This window comes from Phocoena phocoena, chromosome 12 (genome assembly GCF_963924675.1).
Source record: "Phocoena phocoena chromosome 12, mPhoPho1.1, whole genome shotgun sequence".
NCBI classification, from domain to species: domain Eukaryota; kingdom Metazoa; phylum Chordata; class Mammalia; order Artiodactyla; family Phocoenidae; genus Phocoena; species Phocoena phocoena.
In genome coordinates, this window is record NC_089230.1 from 71105552 (window position 1) to 71128903 (window position 23352).

The following is a 23352-nucleotide window of genomic DNA, read 5'->3' on the forward strand; positions in this document are numbered from 1 at the left end:
GCCACAACTACTGAGCCCGCGTGCCACAACTACTGAAGCCCACGTGCCTAGAGCCCATGCTCCACAACAAGAGAAGCCACCGAAATGAGAACCCTGTGCACCTCAACGAAGAGTGACCCCCGCTCGCCGCAACTAGAGAAAGCCTGCACGCAGCAACGAAGACCCAATGCAGCCAAAAATAAATAAATTAAATAAATAAATTTATTAAAAAAGACATAAAAATTATTATATATATATATATATATATATATATATATATATATACCTAAAGTGTATTCAGGTATTTTACTACCTCACCTAGACTGATGTGAGCTGAATCCTTCTTTCAAAGTGAGGATTTTATAGACTTAAATATTAGCATTAAGTTAGGAGAAAGGAAGCTCTTTCTCCAAGACTAGATTCAATGTAACCCTTAGACAATGGGGTCCACATCATTTAGCAAGGTTGTCACTAGATTTGAACATTTCAGTGCTTATCACTTTTCCTCAGTTCCATAACTAATAATTCAGCCAACATTATACACTGAAGTGCCTGAACTGCCTGAATTCTAAGTTTTTAAACTTCTTCTATTCTACCTTTTAATATAGTAAATAATTTCTTACTCATTTACAGCCTGCCCCATCTATTCTGTGTTTCTTCATATTCAGGCCATTCCACTAGAAATAAGAAGAAGACAGCAAAATGCCAAAACATCTTATAGTTACTGTGCAAGCAACAACTTTACACCTGCTGGGCTGAGCAGACAATTTAAGAGAACAAAGCACAATGAGGTTTCTATTTGCTATCTACAATATTTTCTTCTTTTCCAGTAATTCTGAATGCTTGTTTTAGGCAGCAAAGAAACACGGATGCGCAGGCAAGGAAGGGGAGGGGAGGGGTGAGGGCGGTTCTTTCTACCCCTGCAACAAGAGCTGTGGTTCACTGTGGCAGCGAACAGCTTGCCTACAGAATCACAGGCTCCACAGAAAGCCTCCATTAAGTGACTGCTCACAGAGTGCTGACAAGCACATTTACACCTACAGACAGTACTTCAGTGTGTGTGCACACGCACGCGTGTGGTGTGAACAGTTAGGAAGCCCTGATGAAAGTATAGTTTAAATAATGAGAAACTGCCATTATTTTAGGTTAAAAAATAAATATCAGTGATTTCATACAGTTCAAACTGAATTATAAAGACAGTTATAGATTCTATATATATTTAACCTAGAGGTTTATAAACAGCTGCTGACATATCACAATTATGACACAATTTTTTAAAATCTTGTTTATAATTTTGGATCCCAATATTCATTTACTGAGTTGTTTGTTGGCAAATCTGTATAACTGCCTTTGTCTGGTGATCTAAGTTCCCATATTAAAGGCAATCACAATTAAAATAAACTTTAGGTTGGATACAGAAATAGTAATCCAATTAGCTATTAGCTTCTGACTCTTAATAGACACAAGTTTGTTAGTCATCACACACACACACACACACACACACACACACACACAACTACTCACTCATAATCTTCATCTATTCATCTTTGGGAAGAAGAAAATAATTGGAAGCACCCGAGTTACAAATGGTAGTTTGGTTCTAGTCATATAATTTAATTTACTAACAATTACAGCTGGATTAAAGGTAAAAACAAAGTAGTTTCTCTTCTCTGATTATCTTCTTTGCTATATTTGCATCTTTTGTGTAAGTAAATTCTAGATTTGACATGAGAAGGTAGTGCACTGAGTCTTCAACTTGCATGCTTATTTTCAAACTTAAATTTTTAAACTAAGAAATTTCAGTAAGAGGAAGCCAGCATGAAAACCTCCTTGAAGACCAAGGAGACACGTGATAGACTGAACATTTGAAGCTACTGACAGCAAGTTAATCATAATACTCTGATCATGTAAGTATTCAGTTTTGCTAGTGCGGAAAATAACCTATAGTTTTTGTCATGATTTAAGGAAGAGAAAGGACAAAGAAGAAATTATCTATGCTAATTCTGTCAAACAATTTTTAAAAAAAATCTCCTAAACTCTGAGTCATTTTCCAAAGTGGAAAATTTAATTCACTGAAAAATACATGCATGGCTCTAATTTCAGGCAAGAAAGCTAAAGCGAACTACGGTGGTTCATGACTCAAGCCAAAATTTATGGCAGGGATGAAAGAGTTCATGGAAAGCCTCAGGAAATAATAGAAAAGTAATGTTCATTCTATTTCCAAATGGAGGTCAGCCTGAGTTCTCAGTATCATATATTTCTAGGACTTAGCTTTTATCTGGTTTGCTATGATTTTCCAATCACTAGAGAGTCGGATAATTTCAGGGCAACAGATTTCACTTTAATAATATCTCTTTTTATTTTCACTATCTTTTACCTATTCTCTTCTGATCTGCTACATCACTCAGTTATTCCTCTATGTTCTCTCTCCCTACCTTATACCACACAATTGAGACCTCCTGCTCTGGGAAAATGACTCTATTTGAACTTTCCCACATATGGCTTATATTTCCTTTCTCTACCACCTGCAAAAGGTCTGGCACAATAAGTACCCAGTAATGATACCTGGAAAGCCCTTCATAGTTTTTTTGGGGTTTTTTTTTAAAGCCACTTTCAAAATATTGCTTGATATTCACCTCCTTCATTCATGGAGAGTCATTTAAGGTCAAATTCATCTGCATCTGTTTGTTCACCTAAGGTAGCCTTAGAATACATTCAAGTTTGCACTCTGTAACTTGCTTTTACTGCCCTATTTCTTGATACAAGTATTCTTCAGTCTCATGTTTGTGTATGTTCTTTCTTCCTCCTGGGAATATAATTTCTGATGCCTTTTATTTGTTTCATACCACAATACCTAAAATAGCCTTCTACACACAGTATGTACTCAAAATACAGCTACGTGATACTTCTCTGAAAATTAAAATACTATCCACAAATATATTTTTATAATTTTAAATATTTAAAGATGCTAAACTGAATATATGCAGTTAGTTTCTTCTAACCCCTCCCTAAAATAACAGCAAAGATGGTTTTGTTTTTCTGTGTGTGTTGTTTTTTTAAGGCCTGGATTGCAAGGACAATAAGAACTGAAATAAAAAAGCAACAGAAGTTTGGGAGCTGACAAAGCAAAGAGACGACTGGTAACTGACTCTGTAGACTCTGTAAAGCTAAATCCTAAGCTAGACAAACAAAAAGCCAAAAGTCAACACATCTGTAATATGAGATCCTTTTGAGGCTCAGAAAATGGCAGGACCAAGTATCTCTAGAATCAGAGTGAAGGCAGAGCTAAAACCACTTTCTGGAAGAAAGTTCATTGAAGAAGCCTAGATGCTGCCTCCCCCGCTTTCTGAAGTCCTCCCCTACTTCACATGGCCACATGACTGATTCTGTCCTATTCTGGCAAAGTATCAGAATTTTGCTCTCTCCGTAGAGGGCAAAACAAAGGGTCTCTAGATTGGGTATATGTTATAGGCTGAACTGTGTCCCCCTCAATTTTCAACGTTAAAGTCATAACCCTCAGTACCCCAGAAAGTGACTATATTTGGAGACAGTATATTTTAAAAAGTAAGTTAAAATGAGGTCATTAGGGTGGTCCCTAATCCGATGTGACTGGCGTCCTTATAAGAAGAGGCAATAGGGACACAGACACACGCAGACAGAAGACCATGTGAACACAGCCATCTGTAAGCCAAGGAGGGGCCTCAGGAGAAGTCAACCCTGCCAGCACCTTAGTCTCAGACTTTTAGCCTTCAGATTGTGAGAAAATAATTTTCTGTTGTTAGGCCACCAAGTCTGTGGTACTTTCTCACAGCAGGCTTAGTAGACTAATATAGTATACTAGGCCAAAAAAAAAAATTAAGTTTACAGATATCCGAGCCTTATTTTCCCATATAACTTCTGAAATGCTGGATACGAGGTAGAAGACTGTTTACCCTAGAGACTCTGACAAAATACTGGCATCAGACTTTTCCCGAAGAAACCATCCAGGCACATAGTAAATATTACTATCAACAAGCTACACCCACATGCACAGAGTTTCCAATCAGCTTTTAGAGTTCCACCCTGAAGTACGAGCAGATGGTCAAGGATCAGCAGACATTCAAAGAAAGCATCTAATATGAAAGACGGACCAAAATAAACAAACTGTAGGAATAGAGGCTACACAGGGAGACAAAAACTCTCAAACACTATAATTCTAAAAAAGAGAAGATAGAAAATAGGATGCTAGAACAAAGGAACAAAAATCAAAAGAGTTCTCCAAAGTTAAAAATATGAGAGTAGAAATGAGCAACACAACAGCAGAGCTGGAAGACACAGCTGAAGAAATCTCCCAAAAAGTAGAAGAAAAGGACAAAATTGAAAATGAGAGAGAAAAGACAAGCTAATTAGAGAACTGGTTAAGAAGGCTTAATGTAAGACTATTTCTAGAAACTAAGCACAGACCATGGAGGGAAGAAATATCAGTATTCCCCAGGTCCGAGGGTCTTAAATTTCCATAATGGAAATATTAACAAAGAGGATGAATATTTGGCACAGAAGTTGAAAGCAGACCCCCCATTAAGGTATATCAAACCGTGAAATTTCAAAACACCTGGAAGAGGCAAATACTACCAGTTTCCAAAGAGAAAATATGGAGTGCATTCACTTTGTGAAAATTCATCAAGTAGAACACTTGTAAAATGCACCTTTGCCTATAAATGTTATAGTTACATAAAAAGCTTTAAAAAATAAAGAAAGGAAGGAAATGAATGGTATCATCCTTTAGGAATAAACTCAGAAACTGGTTTAGGTAAGCAGAGAGACAGTAAATATGCCTTCTCTAACAGAAAAATACTAGATGTGCCGACAAGACATAAACTTAACTTGTTTTTGCACCTTTTTATAAAAAAAAAAAAAAACCTCAAGGAGTGAATGGTTGGACAAGAGTTTGAGTGGGTTTCTCCATTTAGGTATCATTACCTAATGATCTTTGTTATGTCTAAACATTAGATAGCAGAGTCAGAAATTTAATTTCTGCTTTTAAAAAAAAAAGGAGGATAACAGACACAATGTCCCTTTTCAACTCCTTAGAGAGAGATACAAGGACCCTTTGGCTCACTGCAAGTGGCCATCCAAACTCTGATACAACTGAGCCACTGACACAACATTTTCATTAACCCAGGACTCAAAATAATAGCACAACCTACCTGTATCTTTCTTTGGAATAAGTGAATTATGATTCTCCAGGGGATGATCAAGGCATTTCCAAGAAGTATTCTCTTTTTTCTTCAGGACAATCTCTATTTTTCCCACATTCTCAACAACTCACACTGAAAAGAAGATAAATTCCATTTGTATTCATTGATATTAAATATAAGGTTTTACTTTTAAACCAATCTTTCTCAAACAACCCACATGTCCCAATCAGATATGAATGACACTGAGCATTTGTGAGATAAGTAAAATTTTGTGTACATGTTCAATTTTGTTCATAAACAAAATTGTTTATGCCTTATATGGTGTTAAATCCAGTTTACGTTAGATTCAGATTAACTTCTTTCAAATTAATTTATCAAGGGCCAAACTAATACATAATGCTAGTTTTCATACAAGCTCAAATAGAGCCATGGCAACTAATTAACACATAGCTTAAAAGAAACCCTTAAATATACAAATTAGCCATTGAATGGATCCACAAAAGCAAATGTAATTTATACTCTTTAAACAGTTCTTGGGATCTGAGGGGTTCTTACGAGTGAATTCAGTAAACCAATATTGAGCCTAATAAACATAGAAAAAGCTTCAGGAGAATGAATCCCAATAAAGTGCATGTCAATCTTTGATAATTAAAAATCTTTTAGATTCTTTTTTTATTTTTGGAGTTTAAAATAGTTTAGAATACATGAGTACAGTAATAAAATAAACTTTTAAAATTGATTAAATTTTATGAATTGAATGTGCTTTTAAAGATCTAAAGTATATTTCTTTTTGTCTTTAGAAACAATCTGTCCTTCCTCACTGTAAACACATAATTCAGTAGCAATTTTACAACTTTTAAACACAGATTAATCAAATAAATTCAATTCAATGAGCACTGATTTGAAGCTTAACAAACATAAGAAGTCCTTGACTTTAAAGAGCTTAAATTATACAATTTATAGAACTTACTATGGTATAAAGAAAAGGGAAGGTATAGAACCGGTGTAAGGTACTCTGACAGTACTTTAAAACAAGAAACCACATGTATATATGAATATAGAATGGAATATTATTCAGCCTTAAAAAAGGAAGGAAATTCTGCCACTTGCAATGACATATGATAAATCTAGAGGGCATTATATTAAGTTAAATAAATGAGACAGAGAAGACAAATAGTGCATGGTATCATTTATATGTGGAATTTAAAAAAAAAGTCACACTCATAGAAACAGAGAGTAGCAAAATAGTGCCATGACTTGGGGCAGAGGGAGGGGGGAATAGAGAGAGCTTGATAAAAGGGTACAAACTTTTAGCTACAAGATAATTAAGGTCTGAGGATCTAATGTATAACATGGTGATAACAGTTGATGACACTGTCTTATATAATTGAAATTTGCTAAGACAACAGAACTTGTGTTCATATGCATACACACACACACACACACACACACACAAAGGTAAATATGTGAGGTGATGGATGTGTTAATTAATTAGATTGTGTGAATCTTTTCACAGCATATACCTTTATCAAATCATAACGTTGTACACTTTAAATCTTTAAATATATTGTAATTTTGTCAATTATATTTCAATAAAGCTAAAGAGAAACAAAAAAACAAGAAGCCACCATTCTCTGATGTCTTCTATTGTTAAACAGCTGTGTAAAATCCACATTGTGTATTTGCATGCAGAAATATTCATAATTTTATGTGCTCTGTCAATATCAAATATTTGAATATATACACCTAAGAAAAATTTGTCTGGTCTGGTCAAGTATATTTCTACAAGCTGCATGTCAGGAGTAGGGCCGGAAGGAAGAATGGGGACAGGATTTTTTTTGCTAAGGAGAGGAAAAGCAAAGGGCAAAGAGATGAGATGAAAAAGGGGAAAGAAAAAAGGCGTGAGAGGAACTGAAACCAGAGGGAAAAGAGTACATTTAAAAATTAATGTATTTGCTTGTATAGAAAACATCATGTCCTTGTCTGCAACATGAAAATATACAAATGAATAATAAGACAAATGCTGTCCCCCCCATGTGTGTGTGTATGTATATGTGTGTGTGTATATGTACATAGATAAATTATTTTTGGTAGCTTACCAGAAAAGTCTTCCTGAATTTCATGACTTAGGGCTGGAGAAAAAAAAAAAATTCAGTTAAGATCCAACTTCAGTTCCTATAGTCTACAAACACCATATAAGATCACTTAAATGGTTCTTTCATGCACCATTTCAAATCTCTCAAACATATCCTGAGAAATCAAAAGAAAGAAACTGAACACAACCAAAACACTGTATACAATATTTTGAGACAAATTACTTAAATATGTATCATCAATTTTTCCATTTCTCTCCCTATTAATTAAGGAGTAACTACTCAATTGCCCACAGGTGGATAACCCACACTGGTGCAAGGACAGTCCCAGATTGACAATGCTACAAACCAAGACAGGAGCAAGGCAGGGAGAGATAGCACGTGAAACACACATACTCCAGGGTGTGCATGTGCGTGTGTGAATACAGGCCAGGACTGGGTCTAGCTCAGTGTTTCCTTTCTTACTGTTCTCTAAGTTGAATATTCATTCAGTTATTGAAAAAGAAAATTATTGGGCATTTTCCAATAATTTGGAAAATTATGTGTTATGCACTTTCCAGGTGTTACAGTTATCACAGTTAGTAAAAGAGAAAAATCCCTGCTATTATGGAACTTCATTCCAGAAGGGGGTGATGCAAGAAGTATTTTTACAAACATCTGCTCTAAAGTTCACTGTGTTAATATAGGTATGTGGAACTTAAGATTCTGCATTATTTTAGTCCTTCTGATCTAATATTAGCAACCAGGAGTATCACATTTTTGACTGTGGAATTTTTGTTTGTTTTTTATATATGTGTAAGATACAGTTAGCTACAGTGTGAACAGAACTAGCCATAAAGTATTTGAAACATAGTAAATGCTGACACATAGGTCTTAAAGAAAAATCATGACAGAGCTAATGAATAATGTATATTTTTCTAGACATCTGAGTTTTTGATTAAAATTCTCCCTAAGAGACAATATATATTAGATCTTATGCTAGCAAAAAATAGGGTAGCATGTATTTCTAGAAGAAATGTTTAAGATTTGAGGTTGATTAGTGAATGGGGGGGAAATAAGAAAGAAAAAGCATTTAACAACTCCAATCAAATTCAGGACTGAAGGTCCTTCATTAATATGGTAAAGCCATGAGCTGAATCACGAGTCATCTGAGGCCTGGAGAATTTCAGTCTCTGTTTTGCAAAAGTAAATGAAACGTTCTTTACATAAGAATGTGTGCTTAAAATACAGTATTCTTCTTGCTGTTTTGGTTTGTTTCATTTCTACTTTCTAACTAGAATAACATTACCTTCTTTAAAGGAGAAAAGGATGAACTCCTAGAGTCATTACGAGTGAGAAATGGATTAAGAATCTGCTACCTTGATTCTAGAGTTTAGTCCTGATTTCTTTCTGATAGATCTGTAACCTCTTAAAACAGACAGAAGTGAACTGTATGGTAGGTCTTTGCCCATGAAGGGACAGGCAGGTGAGGGGTACAGTATAACCTTGCGGCTGGCAAGAGACAGGTTGATAGAACAGCGCCTGGTGATGCCTACTTAGCGGGAGCACATGACAGGCAGGCCTCCGGAGATTTATTTGTAGGTATTAAGTTACAGTCTTACAAAGCTGGGCCAACAAGTATTTCATATGATTATTGATTTTGATCGCACCTAATTGTTTAAACTTGGGAAAAGTGAGGTTGTACTGCCATTTGCTAGCACTTTCCTTAGTATAAAGAAATATCAAAAAAAAAAATCAGAAATGACAAACCAAAATGACAATGGCACATAAAATATTATAGGTACCGAGACTCTACACCAGTAACTACTATACCTAAAGGAAACAAAATTTGTTTCCATTAATACAGAATAAGGTACTTACCAATATGTATAAGATATGAATAATCCTTGATAACTGTTTCTGCTCTAAAGGAATCATCCCGGTGATCACCTATTACGGAGTCTAAATTGATATCCTTAAATGGAAATCGAAAAGAGAAAGATTAAAAAGTAAACTTGGCACCAAACTCCTATTATTCTACTTTTAAGCTGATCGGTGGAAGTTCATATGATACTTATTTACAGAACCCACCAGCTAAATACACATTATTCCTGTTTTTTGCTCTCTCATACAACCCAGTTCTTCTCCTTCAAAGCATATATCACAATTTTAACTATGCATTTGTCTATGCTTAATGTCTACCTTACATGCTCGTCTTTAAGTTCTAAGTGTAGGGGCAGAATATTGTTTTCAGAATATTGCTCAGCACCAAGGAGGTGCTCAAATATTTGTTGGATAAATAATTTGGAAAAAACAGTTAGAATCAGACAAGAAGCCAAGATAGGTGGGAGGGAGGGAGACACAAGAGGGAAGAGATATGGGAACATTTGTATATGTATAACTGATTCACTTTGTTATAAATCAGAAACTAACACATAATTGTAAAGCAATTATACTCCAATACAGATGTAATAAAAAAAATTCCTCTTCCAAAAAAAAAAGAAGCCAAGATATTTGTGTTCATTTTTATCTTCCCACTATTATGTGACACTGTGCAAATAACACCTCAAGCTCAGCTTATCAAAATAATAATAATAATAATAAATTCACTAACAAATTTTTAGTTGTCTCTAGTTTCTACGTAGTTTTGGTGCAAGTTATTTTGATGTCTATCATTTACGCCATACTCTGAATACATTATTCCATGTAGAAACCTTCCCCCTTCCCTTAATCATCCATCCTCTGCGCTTCACTGATATCACCAATGAGAGCACACAGACCCCAACCTCGCCAGGCCCTGTCCTCTTGGTTCAGGACTGCCTGGTTAGGAGACAATACCGAGAGGCAGTGGAAGGCGGGACAAGCAGTGCCTCTCTGGGCCTCTTGACTCTTTCAGGCAGAGGCTGGTCACTTCTGCGGAGCCATCAAATCCTGCTGCAGGAGTAGGAGGCACTCACCAGCTCAGATGTGGTTCTGCTACTACAGAAGTAGCATGAGTTCTCAGAAATTCCCAGCTGCCAGAACTTGTCTTTAAATCTCCACTGTTCCTTAAGTGTGGGAACCTTGCCAGTTGCTGGAGGATGTGTCTGGAGATGTTGTAAGTTGCCTGCTTATTTATCTGATTTCCCAGCTGGACTGTAAGCCTGGTGAGAGTTCAGTCTCTATGAATCTGGCCCATCATTAGATTCCTGAATTCTACGATGGTGTTGAAAATGAAGCAGGGATTCAATAAACACTTAGTGAATGAATTAACTCCTTAATTTTAGTTTTCAGAGGGCATTAACTGAACCCCGTTAGTGGCTTAAGCATACTAAGCTCCAGCAGTACAGCCTCTCCTGGCTCTTGAATTCCAATTTAAGTGTAGGAAATTAGTTTGTATGGTGAAGTTAAACTGGGACTCTCACTGCTGTTATCCATGCTTAAACACAAACAAAAAAAATCACAGAAGAGCACATAAAATATGCTTCTTCCTAGGCTATTTTTTCCCTAAGATGCTATGGCATGGTTATTAAGGGCATATACTATGGAGCCAGCCTGCCTGGGTTCAAAACGCTAGATCTGCCACTTACCATGTGACTTTGGGTAAATTACTTAATTTCTGTTTCCTCATCTGTAAAATAGGGGTAACAAAAGGATCTAGTTCATAGAGTTGCTGTAAGTTAATACAAGAAGAGCTCTTAGAAAAGTACACCTGCACATAGCTAACATTTATTATTTACTTTTTTGTTTTTTCTGATCTTAAAAATGTGTTTACCTTCTGTTTAACAATGGTGACTAAAGCGTCTGTTTGGAACCAGTCGTAGCTGTAAAATATTTTAAAAAGAATAAATAATCATGTGCAGTAACATATTAAATCATTAAATATATAATTTAAAAATATATAAATATAAAATATGACACAATAAATACATGATTTAAAACATATAGTTCAAAATCTACAGTGAGAGATATATTTCTCTAGATAAAGTTTTTTTCTAAATAATCAGTGGTGTTACCATGAAATAAATAATAAAGCAATTATTTCTCAATTTAAAATACTTATACTTCCATATATTCCGACTTGGATAAAAACAAACAACATCCTTGACAAGGCACTTTTTATAAAGTTTACACATCTAAAATTCCTTTTATCAGAGCAGTAACACAACATGTTTTCTGAAGGAGCATGACAAAATCTACATGCTTATTACCTTCACTCCTCCCTATCACAAATATATTATTACTCCTCAAGAAATTAACTCACCAAGGATGCTTAATGGTCAACAGTAAAAGCTTAAGGAAAAACTAAGTCTTTGGTTTTGTAATAGCTATTGATCAAATTGATTCTGTTTTTGCACTTACTACCTGTATACAGGCCCCCAATGTGAATGCTAGGAGGTATCCTGAGGCCCTTAACTTAAAATTAAGTATGAAATAATTTAACAGGTATAACAAGTAGAGCCGGAAGCTGCTGTTATAGACTCACAATAGGGGGAGAGGTGGTAAGAGAAAGACTACAAATAACACACATAACCCTAAGGGCATCTGAAATATCATTAACAAAAATATACATGAATTGCTTAATTTACTAAGACAGGGTACAATACATTCTGAAGGATTTCCATTAAAAACTGATAAAGCAAACTAGACACACAAAAAATAGAATAGTTGAATAAATTATGGATATTCTATGATCAATTTCCATCATATGATAGAATACAGACAAAAAATGCTTTTGCAGAATCTTTCATGACATAGGAAATTGATCATAGAATATACTGTAACACCATATTAACAAAATAAGATAGTATGGAAATAGGTATGACATGAATAAACTGTGTGGAATAAACCAAATATTAAGAGTCTATATCCAGGGTTGATGGGATTACAACTGATTTTATCACTTTCTTTTGTATTTCTTTGTATTTTCTAAGTTTTCTACCATGAATGTATATTTTATAATCAGAAAAAATAGTTCTTTTTTAAAGTTGTGGTGTTTAAAATGGGTTAAACTTCAGTTATGTTAAAAATTCATATTTATGGAACAGCTCATTCTCCAGCAATGCCTGATAAATTAGGCACTACAGTTGTTGTGTCAAAGGTGCTTTGTGACTGCCTGGAGGGGTGGGATAGGGAGGGTGAGAGGGAGGGAGACACAAGAGGGAAGAGATATGGGAACATATGTATATGTGTAACTGATTCACTTTGTTGTAAAGCAGAAACTAACACACCATTGTAAAGCAATTATACCCCAATAAAGATGTTAAAAAAAAGAAGCATAATTAATATAATAAGCAATAAATCAAACTTAGAGCCATATTTTTAACGTGTATATTTTGGTGTAGAACTGATTACGCTTTAAAAAAGTAAAACAAGAACGCATACCTTGGAGAACTAGGCCCTTCTTTGGCAAGTGGATCTGTCACTTGGCTCTTGGGAAACATGTCTTCACAAAGAAAAACAAACAAAATAGCTACAGTTCATCCATGTAGCATTTTTCGTTTTTTCCCCCATCTTTTCAGTAAACTTCTTATTGAAATATTATGAAAGGACACAAGTCATAAATGTACTACTCAATGGATTTTCATAAGTAAAACATACTCTTGTAGCCAGCACCTCCCTGTGCCCACTTCCACTCAGCACCCCTCCCCCAAAGGTAACCACTATTCTTTTAACATCATGATTAGTTTTTGCCTACATTTGGCCTTTATAAAAAATAGAATCATAAAATATGTTCTCTTTTGGTCTGGCTTTTTTGGTCCAGCTCTATAGACGTTTCAGTTAATGTCAAATCAGCATGATTAATAGTAAACAATAAATCAGGTCTGGAGCTTTCTGAGATTTTATCCAGGATGCTGAATGTACCAGTAGTTTGTTCCTTTTTATTACTGTGTATTACTACACTGTACGAACATACCATATACCGGAATCTTTCATTCTCCTGTTGATGGACATTTGGGCAGTTTTTAGCTATTATGTATAGTGCTGTTATAAATGTTCTTGTACATGTACATATACATTCTTAAAGAACATCCATCTACACTTCTGGTAGGTATATAGGACATGTATATGTTTAGCCTTAGTAAATACTGCTACACAGTTTTCCAAAGTGGTCATACCAATTTACACTTTCTACCAGAAGTGTATGGGAGCCCTGTTGTTCCACCACCTTGCTGACACGTGGTATTCTGTCTTTTTTCATTTTAGACATTCTTGTGGATGTGCCCCAGCATCAAGTTTTATATTTTTATTTTTTTAAAGCTTTAATTTTTAATTTATTTTTGGCTGCATTGGGTCTTCGTTGCTACACGCGGGCTTTCTCTAGTTGTGGCGAGCGGGGGCTACTCTTCATTGTGGTGCACGGGGTTCTCATTGCGATGGCTTCTCTTGTTGCGGAGCACGGGCTTTAGGCACACAGGCTTCAGTAGCTGTGGCTCATGAGCTCTAGAGCACAGGCTCAGTAGTTGTGGCTCACAGGCTTAGTTGCTCCGCAGCATGTGGGATCTCCCCGGACCAGGGCTTGAACCAGTGTTCCCTGTATTGGCAGGCAGATTCTTAACCACTGAGCCACCAGCGAAGTCCTCTACATCGCATTTTCAAGGCTCTGGTTTTCTCATTGTTTTCGGAAACTCTGAGAACACAGAAGAGCTCCAAAGATACTATCAGTGATACTGTCAGACAAACAACTTCAGGTGTTACATCACAAATTGCATAAAGTAGTCTACAATAAGACAATCTTTTCTAGTTAAAAAAGAAAGGTAATTCATCTGGCAATCCAGCTTATTAGCTGAATTTCTATAACTTTCTTGTGCAAACAGGGAGGGAAAAAACCCCAATTTTTAAACATACATTAGTAATACGGTTCAGTCAGAGTAGCCCCGTACATTTTGTAAGTGTCATACCAAATTTTTTTGGGGGTTAATGGCAGTGTCAGTCATAATTCCAAGTCATACTGAACGGCTGAGGAAGCCAGAGCTGCCGAGCCCAGAGGAGGGGAGATTAATAGGCTAGCTGCTCAGCATCTGTGTAGACACTGGAAGAGCACCCCGTGCCTGAGGGAGGGACACGTTCAGCCTGGCCTCTGAGGGTGGAACTCCTAGTCACCATGAGTATTCAAGCTGAGGGCAGATGAACACATGTTCAGGGATGTTATAGAAGGGATTATGGTAAGAGTCAGGGCTGTTCGATGCTTTCTGACCCCCTGGAGGGGTGGGAAAGGGAGGGTGGGAGGGAGGCTCAAGAGGGAGGGCATATGGGGAGATATATGTATGCATATGGCTGATTCACTTTGTTGTACAGCAGAAACTAACAACGTTGTAAAGCAATTATACTCCGATAAAGATTATATAAAAAAAGAATGTAAACAGTAATTACACTCCTGAAAAAAATCTATCCTATAAAATAAAAACATCAATATATAAAGATAAAAAAAGGAGGGCTGCAATAAGGGTCTACAAAGTTCTCTGCCAAATCCTCTAAGCTTAGGCAAGTAAACACATCCTTTGTATAAAAAAATATCTAAATACCCCAAATAATTCTGTGAGGCAATATTGTACACAGTCATGTGAATATGATTCATTTTTTACTATAAATGTATATGACTTACCGTTTAAGAGTCTCTTTTCCTCATGATAGTCTGTACAGTGGTTTAGAAAAAAAATTAGGTAAGAATATTGTAACATCAGAGAGAAGATCGGTTAATATTATTGAGTTAAAGGTAACAGCCCTCTTCTTGAAGGGCTTTCTTCTGAGGCCTGAGGAGAGCAATAAGGCTGGTAAACAGATGGCCCATGCTTTAAGTAAGAAATTTCATCTCTGAAGACTGCAGGCCACTTCTGCAGGCGTTTGTCTCCCATTTCACTGGTGTTTTTCCTCCTTCTTTGGACATTTTTGCTCTAATACCTTGGTTAATTTCTTTAGAAAGCACATAAAGACCCAAGTTTTGTCCTGGACATCATATTCTAAATTAGTCAAAACTATCCAAAGTTTATTAGATTACATTTTATATATGAAACATACATATTAACCCAAAGAAAGACACCTTATTATCTTTCCTATCTAGGTGAGCAGTTAAAATGATTATTATTACTCCAAATTTAAATGGCCAAAATGCTGAAAATATGTGAAGACTTTCACTTGTATATCGGTGCAATCAATCATTAGGGGTACAAGCCAGAAAAAAGTTTAATGGGTGTTTCCTTTCAGGATGGCAGCCAGCCCACAAATCTATATTATATTTTGATCACCACAAGTTTTATAACCATATGTCAAAATAAAGCGCTCAGCAAGTTGCCAGAGTTTAAAAAAAAAAAGAATGCCAAGCTAACACAAAATATTCAAGTAGTAAACTAAATTGATAGACATTACTTGTTAAGGTGATATCATCTTGTTTTGTAGAAAAAGAAACCAAAGTACGTATGTCAAAGCTTTCAAATTTTTTATGTCCTGATTTTCAATCAACCAGAGATCCCATAATTACTACCACTTCACTCACATGCCATAAAATACCCATGATTAAGGAGGTCAGATAACCATTCTTTTTATTTTCCCCTTTTTACTGAAATAAGTTCATAGCTGAAAGGGATCTTAACAACATACACCAAATTATCATCCGCTCCCCTCATTTAAGGCTGAAAATCAGCGGTCAGGACTTGAATGAACCCCGCAGCTCTTTAGCAGCAAAGCCAAGATTAAACTTCATCTCCCTTGAAACTAAGCGCCATTTTTCTTAACATGCCATTGTGAGAGATAATACTTTCTGAAAAGACACAGGACCTGAAAACCATTTAAATTATGCCTCAAAATGAGCTTTGTTTTTCAACTGCCAGATGAAAATCTAGTCATTAGTTTGCAAGGGATCACTGATGTCCCTGCTTGCTGACTTATTTTCATACAATTTCATCTGTCTTTGCTACTGCAGTTGTGATCATTTGTTTTATCAATATCTTAGAACAAATAGCAAACTCACAGTAACATAAGTAAATTAAACTTAGTTTCAGTGTACAACATAGTTGGCAGTTTGATGTATCTCATTTATCATGTAAAACAACTTGTTTTTATCTAAGAGGCTCACAGATTTTGAAAACTTGTCCCCAGGGAATTTGTTTCTAGGGAAAATATATGTCATCTCATATGATTACTTCCTGTCTGATGTGAATTGATTTGAACCTGTCAGAACTTTATGGATCCTGCTAAGTTATTCATTTTTTTCTGAGTCTTTTTTTCTTTAATACAAGAAGTATCAGTAGGAAGAGAACATCTACCTAAATGATCTAAAATATCTTTAAAACTCCACTATTGTACTTTTGCAAATCTTTTTGAAAACTGAGTCACAGAAATAAGAGAGGCTATAACTTTTACTGTTAAGCACATTTACATCAGAGTTACTCTAGGCACATGAGATACTTTCCTCTCTAACAAGAAATCTAACATTCTGTCTTGATAACTAATTCCATCATTTGGTTAGCTCCATGGTCGAGAAAATTTACATCTTCTTATAATATTGGTTAGACTGCATTACTCTGATCAGAGCCTCTGCTTTCTGGAAAGGTCAGAGTCCTTTAGAAGGCTGGAGCTGTGATCTATCAGCACTCAACTCTTCTTTGGTAAGAGGACTGGAGACAATTTTTAATTGTGACCCCAATCTAGTTTACCTCTTCTAAGGCCACAGAAGGATCCCCTGGGATAAGGAAAGTTAAAAAATAAGCAAACAAACAAAACACTGTCTTACTAGTATACTCATTCATTTAACAAATACCTGTTGACCATCAGCTTAATAGGGATAGTGACACAATATGAAATCCTTTGGATAAAAAGGAAAATACGACTGCATGTTCACTTTGCTTATACATGCGTAAAGATGATTTGGAAGGATACACAATAACCCGGTTACCTGCATCTGTGCACAGGAGGGAAAAGGGTAGGTGGGAGACAAATGTATGACCATGGCACTTCTCATTCTGGAATCATGTGAATGTATTACTGAAAAAATTAAATAAACTAAATTGAAAACTTCACTATGGTCTTTTCAATATGATATGATAAATGTTTTAAAAGAGATATATAGAAGGTGGTATGGAAGCACAGGGATGAGGGAGGGAATTGCTACTTGGAATTTGAAAGGACTTCATTGGGGAAATAGTATTTTAGCTACATTTTGAAAATATGTGTGCATTTGTCAGGAGGCCCTGAACAAAAACATTCTAGGAAGACAAACGCTGCACTTTTATATCTGAATGTCATATTTATCCGTAGCTACATACCCCATCTTCCTTTCTCACTCCAAAAGGCCGATGTCAAGTAACCATCAGATAGGAGCTCCATCTTATTACCAGGGATCCTAGTCACAAAATCCAAAGTGTGCCATTCCATGTTCCCTTTACTGCTTTACCTGGCCAGAAGACTCCCTGGTTCTCTACAATGTGTTTAATAACCATTTTTCTCTAGAAATTCTTCCTCATCTTTAAAGAGAACTAACTCTTCATAACACAACTGAAGCCTAATTCTTGGTTTTATTGCTGAAGTCATAAACTCATTTCTCAAATTCTATAAAATTTAATAATTTATGTATTTTAAACTATCCTTCTCTTTTACTCTCCTTAATTTACCTTTGTAAGTATCTTCTGAATCATCTTCAAATTTTGTACATCTCTCAAACTTCAAGGCCCAGAAGTTTACTCCTTATCCTAGAAGTAGTCTACTAGCAGAATTAAAATAAAGGTTTAATAGTTCAAACACATACTCTGAAAAATTCCAGGATTAAAAAGTTCTAAAAGTACAAGAGTGTATCCTGTGCCTTGTAGGGTATTTAGCAGCACCCCTGACCTCTCCTTTACCCATGGAAATGCCAGTAGCATCTAGTTCAGCTGTGACAACCAAATCATCTCCAGACATTGCCAAATGTCCACTGGGGAGCAAACTCAACCCAGGTTAAGAACCACTGGTATATACCAAAGAGAAATAAATTATTTGAAAGAGGATAACTTTAATGAGGTAATTTTCTGCCTTACAAAAGGAAGCACCCAGGATTTCTCTCAATGGTGGGCTTCTCCTATTAAATAACTGTAGCCTTTAAGGAAGGTACATATACCTACAAGCCTCAGGATCTTCCCTTTTAAACTGAGAGTGTTAGAACAGCTCTAAATCCCTCTTCCACCTCAAAAGTATTCTACTGGTCTATGGTTCTAAGTGCTTTACAGTCAGCAAGTGCTTTTGAAAACTAAAAACATAAAGTATTAGAAACCATGATAAAACAATGAGAAATTAAGAAGAAACATTCCTGACACTGGGCTATGCCATTAGAAAATGTGACTATTTTACAGAATGGCCATCATTAAAAACTCTACAAATAACGAATGCTGGAGAGGAGATGATGTGGAGAAAAGGGAACCCTCCTACACTGTGGGTAGGAATGTAAACTGGTGCAGCCACTATGGAAAACAGTATGGAGGTTCCTCAGAAAACTAACAGTAGAGCTACCATATGATCCAGCAATCCCACTCCTGGGCATATACCTGGATATCATCTCACACCAGTCAGAATGGCCATCATCAAAAAATCTAGAAACAACGCTGGAGAGGGTGTGGAGAAAAGGGAACACTCTTGCACTGCTGGTGAGAATGTAAATTGATACAGCCACTATGGAAAACAGTATGGAGGTTCCTTTAAAAACTACAAATAGAACTACCATACGACCCAGCAATCCCACTACTGGGCATATACTCTGAGAAAACCATAATTCAAAAAGAGTCATGTACCAAAATGTTCATTGCAGCTCTATTAACAATAGCCAGGAGATGGAAGCAACCTAAGTGTCCATCATCGGATGAATGGATAAAGAAGATGTGGCACATATATACAATGGAATATTAATCAGCCATAAAAAGAAACGAAGTTGAGTTATTTGTAGTGAGGTGGATGGACCTAGAGTCTGTCATACAGAGTGAAGTAAGTCAGAAAGAGAAAAAAAATACTGTATGCTAACACATATATATGGAATCTAAGGGAAAAAAAGGTCATGAAGAACTTGGGGTAAGGCGGGAATAAAGATACAGACCTACTAGAGAATGGATTTGAGGATATGGGGAGGGGGAAGGGTAAGCTGTGACAAAGTGAGAGAGTGGCATGGACATATATACACTACTGTATATATGTAAAATATGTAAATGTAAAATAGATAGCTAGTGAGAAGCAGCCACATGGCACAGGGAGATCAGCTCGGTGCTTTGTGACCACCTAGAGGGGTGGGATAGGGAGGGTGGGAGGGAGGGAGACACAAGAGGGAAGAGATATGGGAACATATGTATAGGTATAACTGATTCACTTTGTTATAAAGCAGAAACTAACACACCATAGTAAAGCAATTACACTCCAATAAAGATGTTAAAAAAAAAAGATGCATGCACCCCTATGTTCACAGCAGCACTATTCACAATAGCCAAGGCATGGAAACAACCTAAATATCCATCGAGAGATGACTGGATAAAGAAGATGTGGTACATATACACAATGGAATATTACTCAGCCATAAAAAAGAATGAAATAATACCATTTGCAGCAACATGGATGGACCTAGAGATTATCATACTAAGTGACGTAAGCCAGAACAAGAAAGACAAATACCATATGATATCACTTATATGTGGAATCTAAAATATGACACAAATGAACCTATCTATGAAACACAAAAAGTCTCATAGAGAACAGACTGGTGGTTGCCAAGAGGGAGGGGGTGGGAGAGGGATGGAGTGGGAGGTTGGGTTTAGCAGATGGAAGCTTTTATATATAGAACTGGATAAATCACAAGGTCCTACTGTACAGCACAGAGAACTATATTCAATATCCTATGATAAATCATAATGGAAAAGAATATTAAAAAAAGAATGTGTGTGTGTATATATATATATATATATATATATAACTAAATCACTTTTCTGTACAGCAGAAATTAACACAATATTGTAAATCAACTATATTTCAATAAAAAATATATATATAAAGAAAATGTGACTATTTAAAAAATATAATATATTAAAAATTTAAGAGTACATTTATAATCTGGAACAGTGCTGTCCAGAAGAAATATAATGCAATACACAAGTATAATTTAAAATTTCTAATAACCACATTAACAATGTACAAAGAAACAGGTCAAATTAATTTTAATAATACATTTTTACTTAATGCAACATATCCAGAATCTTGTCATTTCAACATATAATCAATGTAAAGTTATGAGATATTTTACATTCTTTTTTTCATCCTAAGTCTTGAAATGCAGTATTTTATGCTTGTAGCACATCCCAACTTGGAGAGTATTTCCATACTCAATAGCAGCCACATGTGGCCAGTGGCTATAATAATGACAGCAAAGGCCTCAAAAAAGGGCAAAAAGAACATTTGCCACCTTTGCCAAAGAATGAAGTGTTCCACATAAATAATCAATAACTGAAGCTCATCTTTTCAAACAAAGTTTCTCCCTTTATTCATTATTGATATCTTTCTAAAGCACAATACAAACCACAATACTTTTTAAACAAAGGATTATAAAAAACCCACTGACTCTTCTCTTGATAAGGACCCACTAGTATTATGTGCTTTATATTCTAACACTGTTAGCTCTCCTGTCTTCTTCTCAGATACCACTCCTACCCTAGAAGCCAGTAGATAAATGGAAAACTGTCCTCCCAGGACTGCTCAGCTGTGGGGATGCCTACAAAATGCTACTTCTGGCTCCTCCCTGCACTGGGGTCTGGCAGGTCACCCCACCTAAAAGATGGTGTCAAGGATCTCGTATTGAAAGAAGCCCATATATAACATTTCTCTTCAGTATATCCATCACCCCCACAACTCCCTATAAATCCTCATGTCAGCAAGTCTCCACCTACTGTTTCCACTTCGTCTCTGTTTTCATCCTCTATTCCTACTTAATCTGTTTTCATCCTCTATTCCCACTTCATCTCTGTTTACACCTCTGTTCCCATTTCATCTAGAGAAGCTCTAGTTGTAGAGGGAACATAGTCTCTAATTTGATACAGTTAACAGTTTACTGCCTGCCCCTTGTTGTCTCAGTGTAACTAATAGAGGCTCCATTCATTCTCCAATCTGCCCCAGTTTGGACAATTACATGGTCACCCCATCTAATAGTCTCTATCCTTAAGTCTCAAGCCAGCAGACTTCAAGGATCAATCTCTGCCTATAGACGAAAGGCATAGGAGGTACTGTTAAAACAATATTCACTTTAATTATCATGAACATTCTTGACACATTAAACCTTTCTCTTTAGTGTCTTTGTCCCTTTTATATGATCTACTAGTTCTGGTTAGCCTGGAGTTCAGACTGTATCTTGCTGGATCTTAAATCTCTACTGTTCCAAAAACCCGATCCATTTACTTGCAGTCAACAACTTTCCTGATTTGTAAAATTCTTGTCTTTGCTTCCTAATGCCTTGCAAGTTCTCTCACATCACTACCTGCTACTGGCCTCATCCTAGCAAAACACTTATAATCCAAAAAGGCTTTATAGTGAAACAGAGATCCATAAACATGTTCTCACATGCCCTGTCAATAATAATGATAATACTTAATTTTTCCCAGAAGCAGAGCCATGGTAAGACACATGGTGATAATTATAGGGATACAAAGGAATAGAAAATGTAAGCGGCCTCAGTATTGCAGGAGCAGAGGGGCAAAAGTAGCCACCACAGCAATAACCACTTCTAATATTCCCACCACCTGTTTCTTCTAATGCATCAGGTGGTTAGCAAACATCGTTTAATCCTCACAATGACTTTGGGATGTTTCATTCTTGGACCCCATTTCACTGCTGAGCAGAAACACATCTGTTAACTGATGCTGAAAATCCACAGCTTATGAGTGTGATTTGAGGCAGAGAAGAGATCTGAAGCCATGTTAGTTTCTATGAAACTTGTGCTCTTTCTACAGATCATGAAGCCTCAGGAACCAATCCCAGGGTCAGAGACAGTGTGAAAAAGGAAACTTTTAATTTATGAATACACAGTATCTCAGAGTCCGTTTCTCATTCTGGATAAGAAATATGTTTGCACTTCCCTGAACCAGGTGGTGAGAAGGAGAAGGAATATTCATTATGGTTTAGTTCTTCACCATTAGAATTTAGTCAGAAATCCCAGTTTCCTCAGCTCTTCTGATTTTGGTTTCATAAATCTGTTTGTTTGTTTTTGTTAGTCTTAACTACCTTTATTTCATCCTTGTTACTGAATGACTTTAGGCTGTCAGTTGTTTTCCATCAGAACTTCCAAGATACTGCTCTCTTTGTCTCCTATTGATGTTCTAGTAAATTAGCAGTAACAGCTAGTAAATTATACTAGTAAATTAGCTGTCAATTTACTAATCACTGGTTTGTTAGTAAACCTATCTCTCTCTGGCTGTTGTCTTTGGTGTTCTGCAGTTTTACCATGAATAGTCTATGTGTGGATTTCTTTTTATTTATCTTGATTGGGGATTTGCTGAACTTGCTAAATCTGAGATTTGTGATTTACCAATTCTGGAAAAGTCTCAGCCATTCAGATGTTGCCTCCTCCTCATTCTCACTACTACTTCCTTCTGGAAATCTGATGACAAGTGTTAGATCTTATTGCTCTGTCCTTCGCATCTCTTACATATTTTTCTATCATTTTGTTTCTATGCACCATGTTCTGTTCAACATCTGCTGCTCAGTCTGGCAGTTGACTCAACTCTTCTACTACGTCTAAACTCTAACTATTCATGCTATGCACTTTTTAATCTCACCAGCTCCATTTTTCATTTCTAGGAGTTCTATATTTTTTTTCAGTTTTACATGATTATTTTAGCAGTCTCTTGCTTTACTCATGTTACCAATTCATTCTTATTTTCCTAATCACTTCAAACATAATTATTTTTATTCATAATTATTTTTATAATTACTTGTATACAAATAATAAAGTCCAAGTGGTGAAATTCTGCTTTTGTTTCTGCTGACTTTCTTCCTCAAGTGTTGTTTAATTTTTCTACTGTACACTAATAACTGGTGATGTGTCCCTGTGGGAGTTTTAAGGGTTTTAGTTTGAAAGCTTGTTCCACCATTAAAAATGTGTACATAAATCTGCCAAGCAGGCAGGGAAACCAGTAATGGGAGACCATTGTACT

General features: G+C 36.1%; 1 protein-coding gene across 1 annotated transcript in view; it reads right to left on the reverse strand.

The window, feature by feature from the left end:
* LOC136131898 (cytochrome b5 reductase 4-like) overlaps positions 1 to 23352 on the reverse strand; it is a 59323-nt gene that overhangs the window by 25001 nt on the left and 10970 nt on the right. Inside the window, 6 exon segments of the mRNA XM_065888653.1 lie at positions 5166 to 5288; positions 7256 to 7288; positions 9110 to 9203; positions 10983 to 11031; positions 12593 to 12653; positions 14814 to 14843. Coding sequence (XP_065744725.1) covers positions 5166 to 5288; positions 7256 to 7288; positions 9110 to 9203; positions 10983 to 11031; positions 12593 to 12653; positions 14814 to 14843 — 390 coding nt within the window.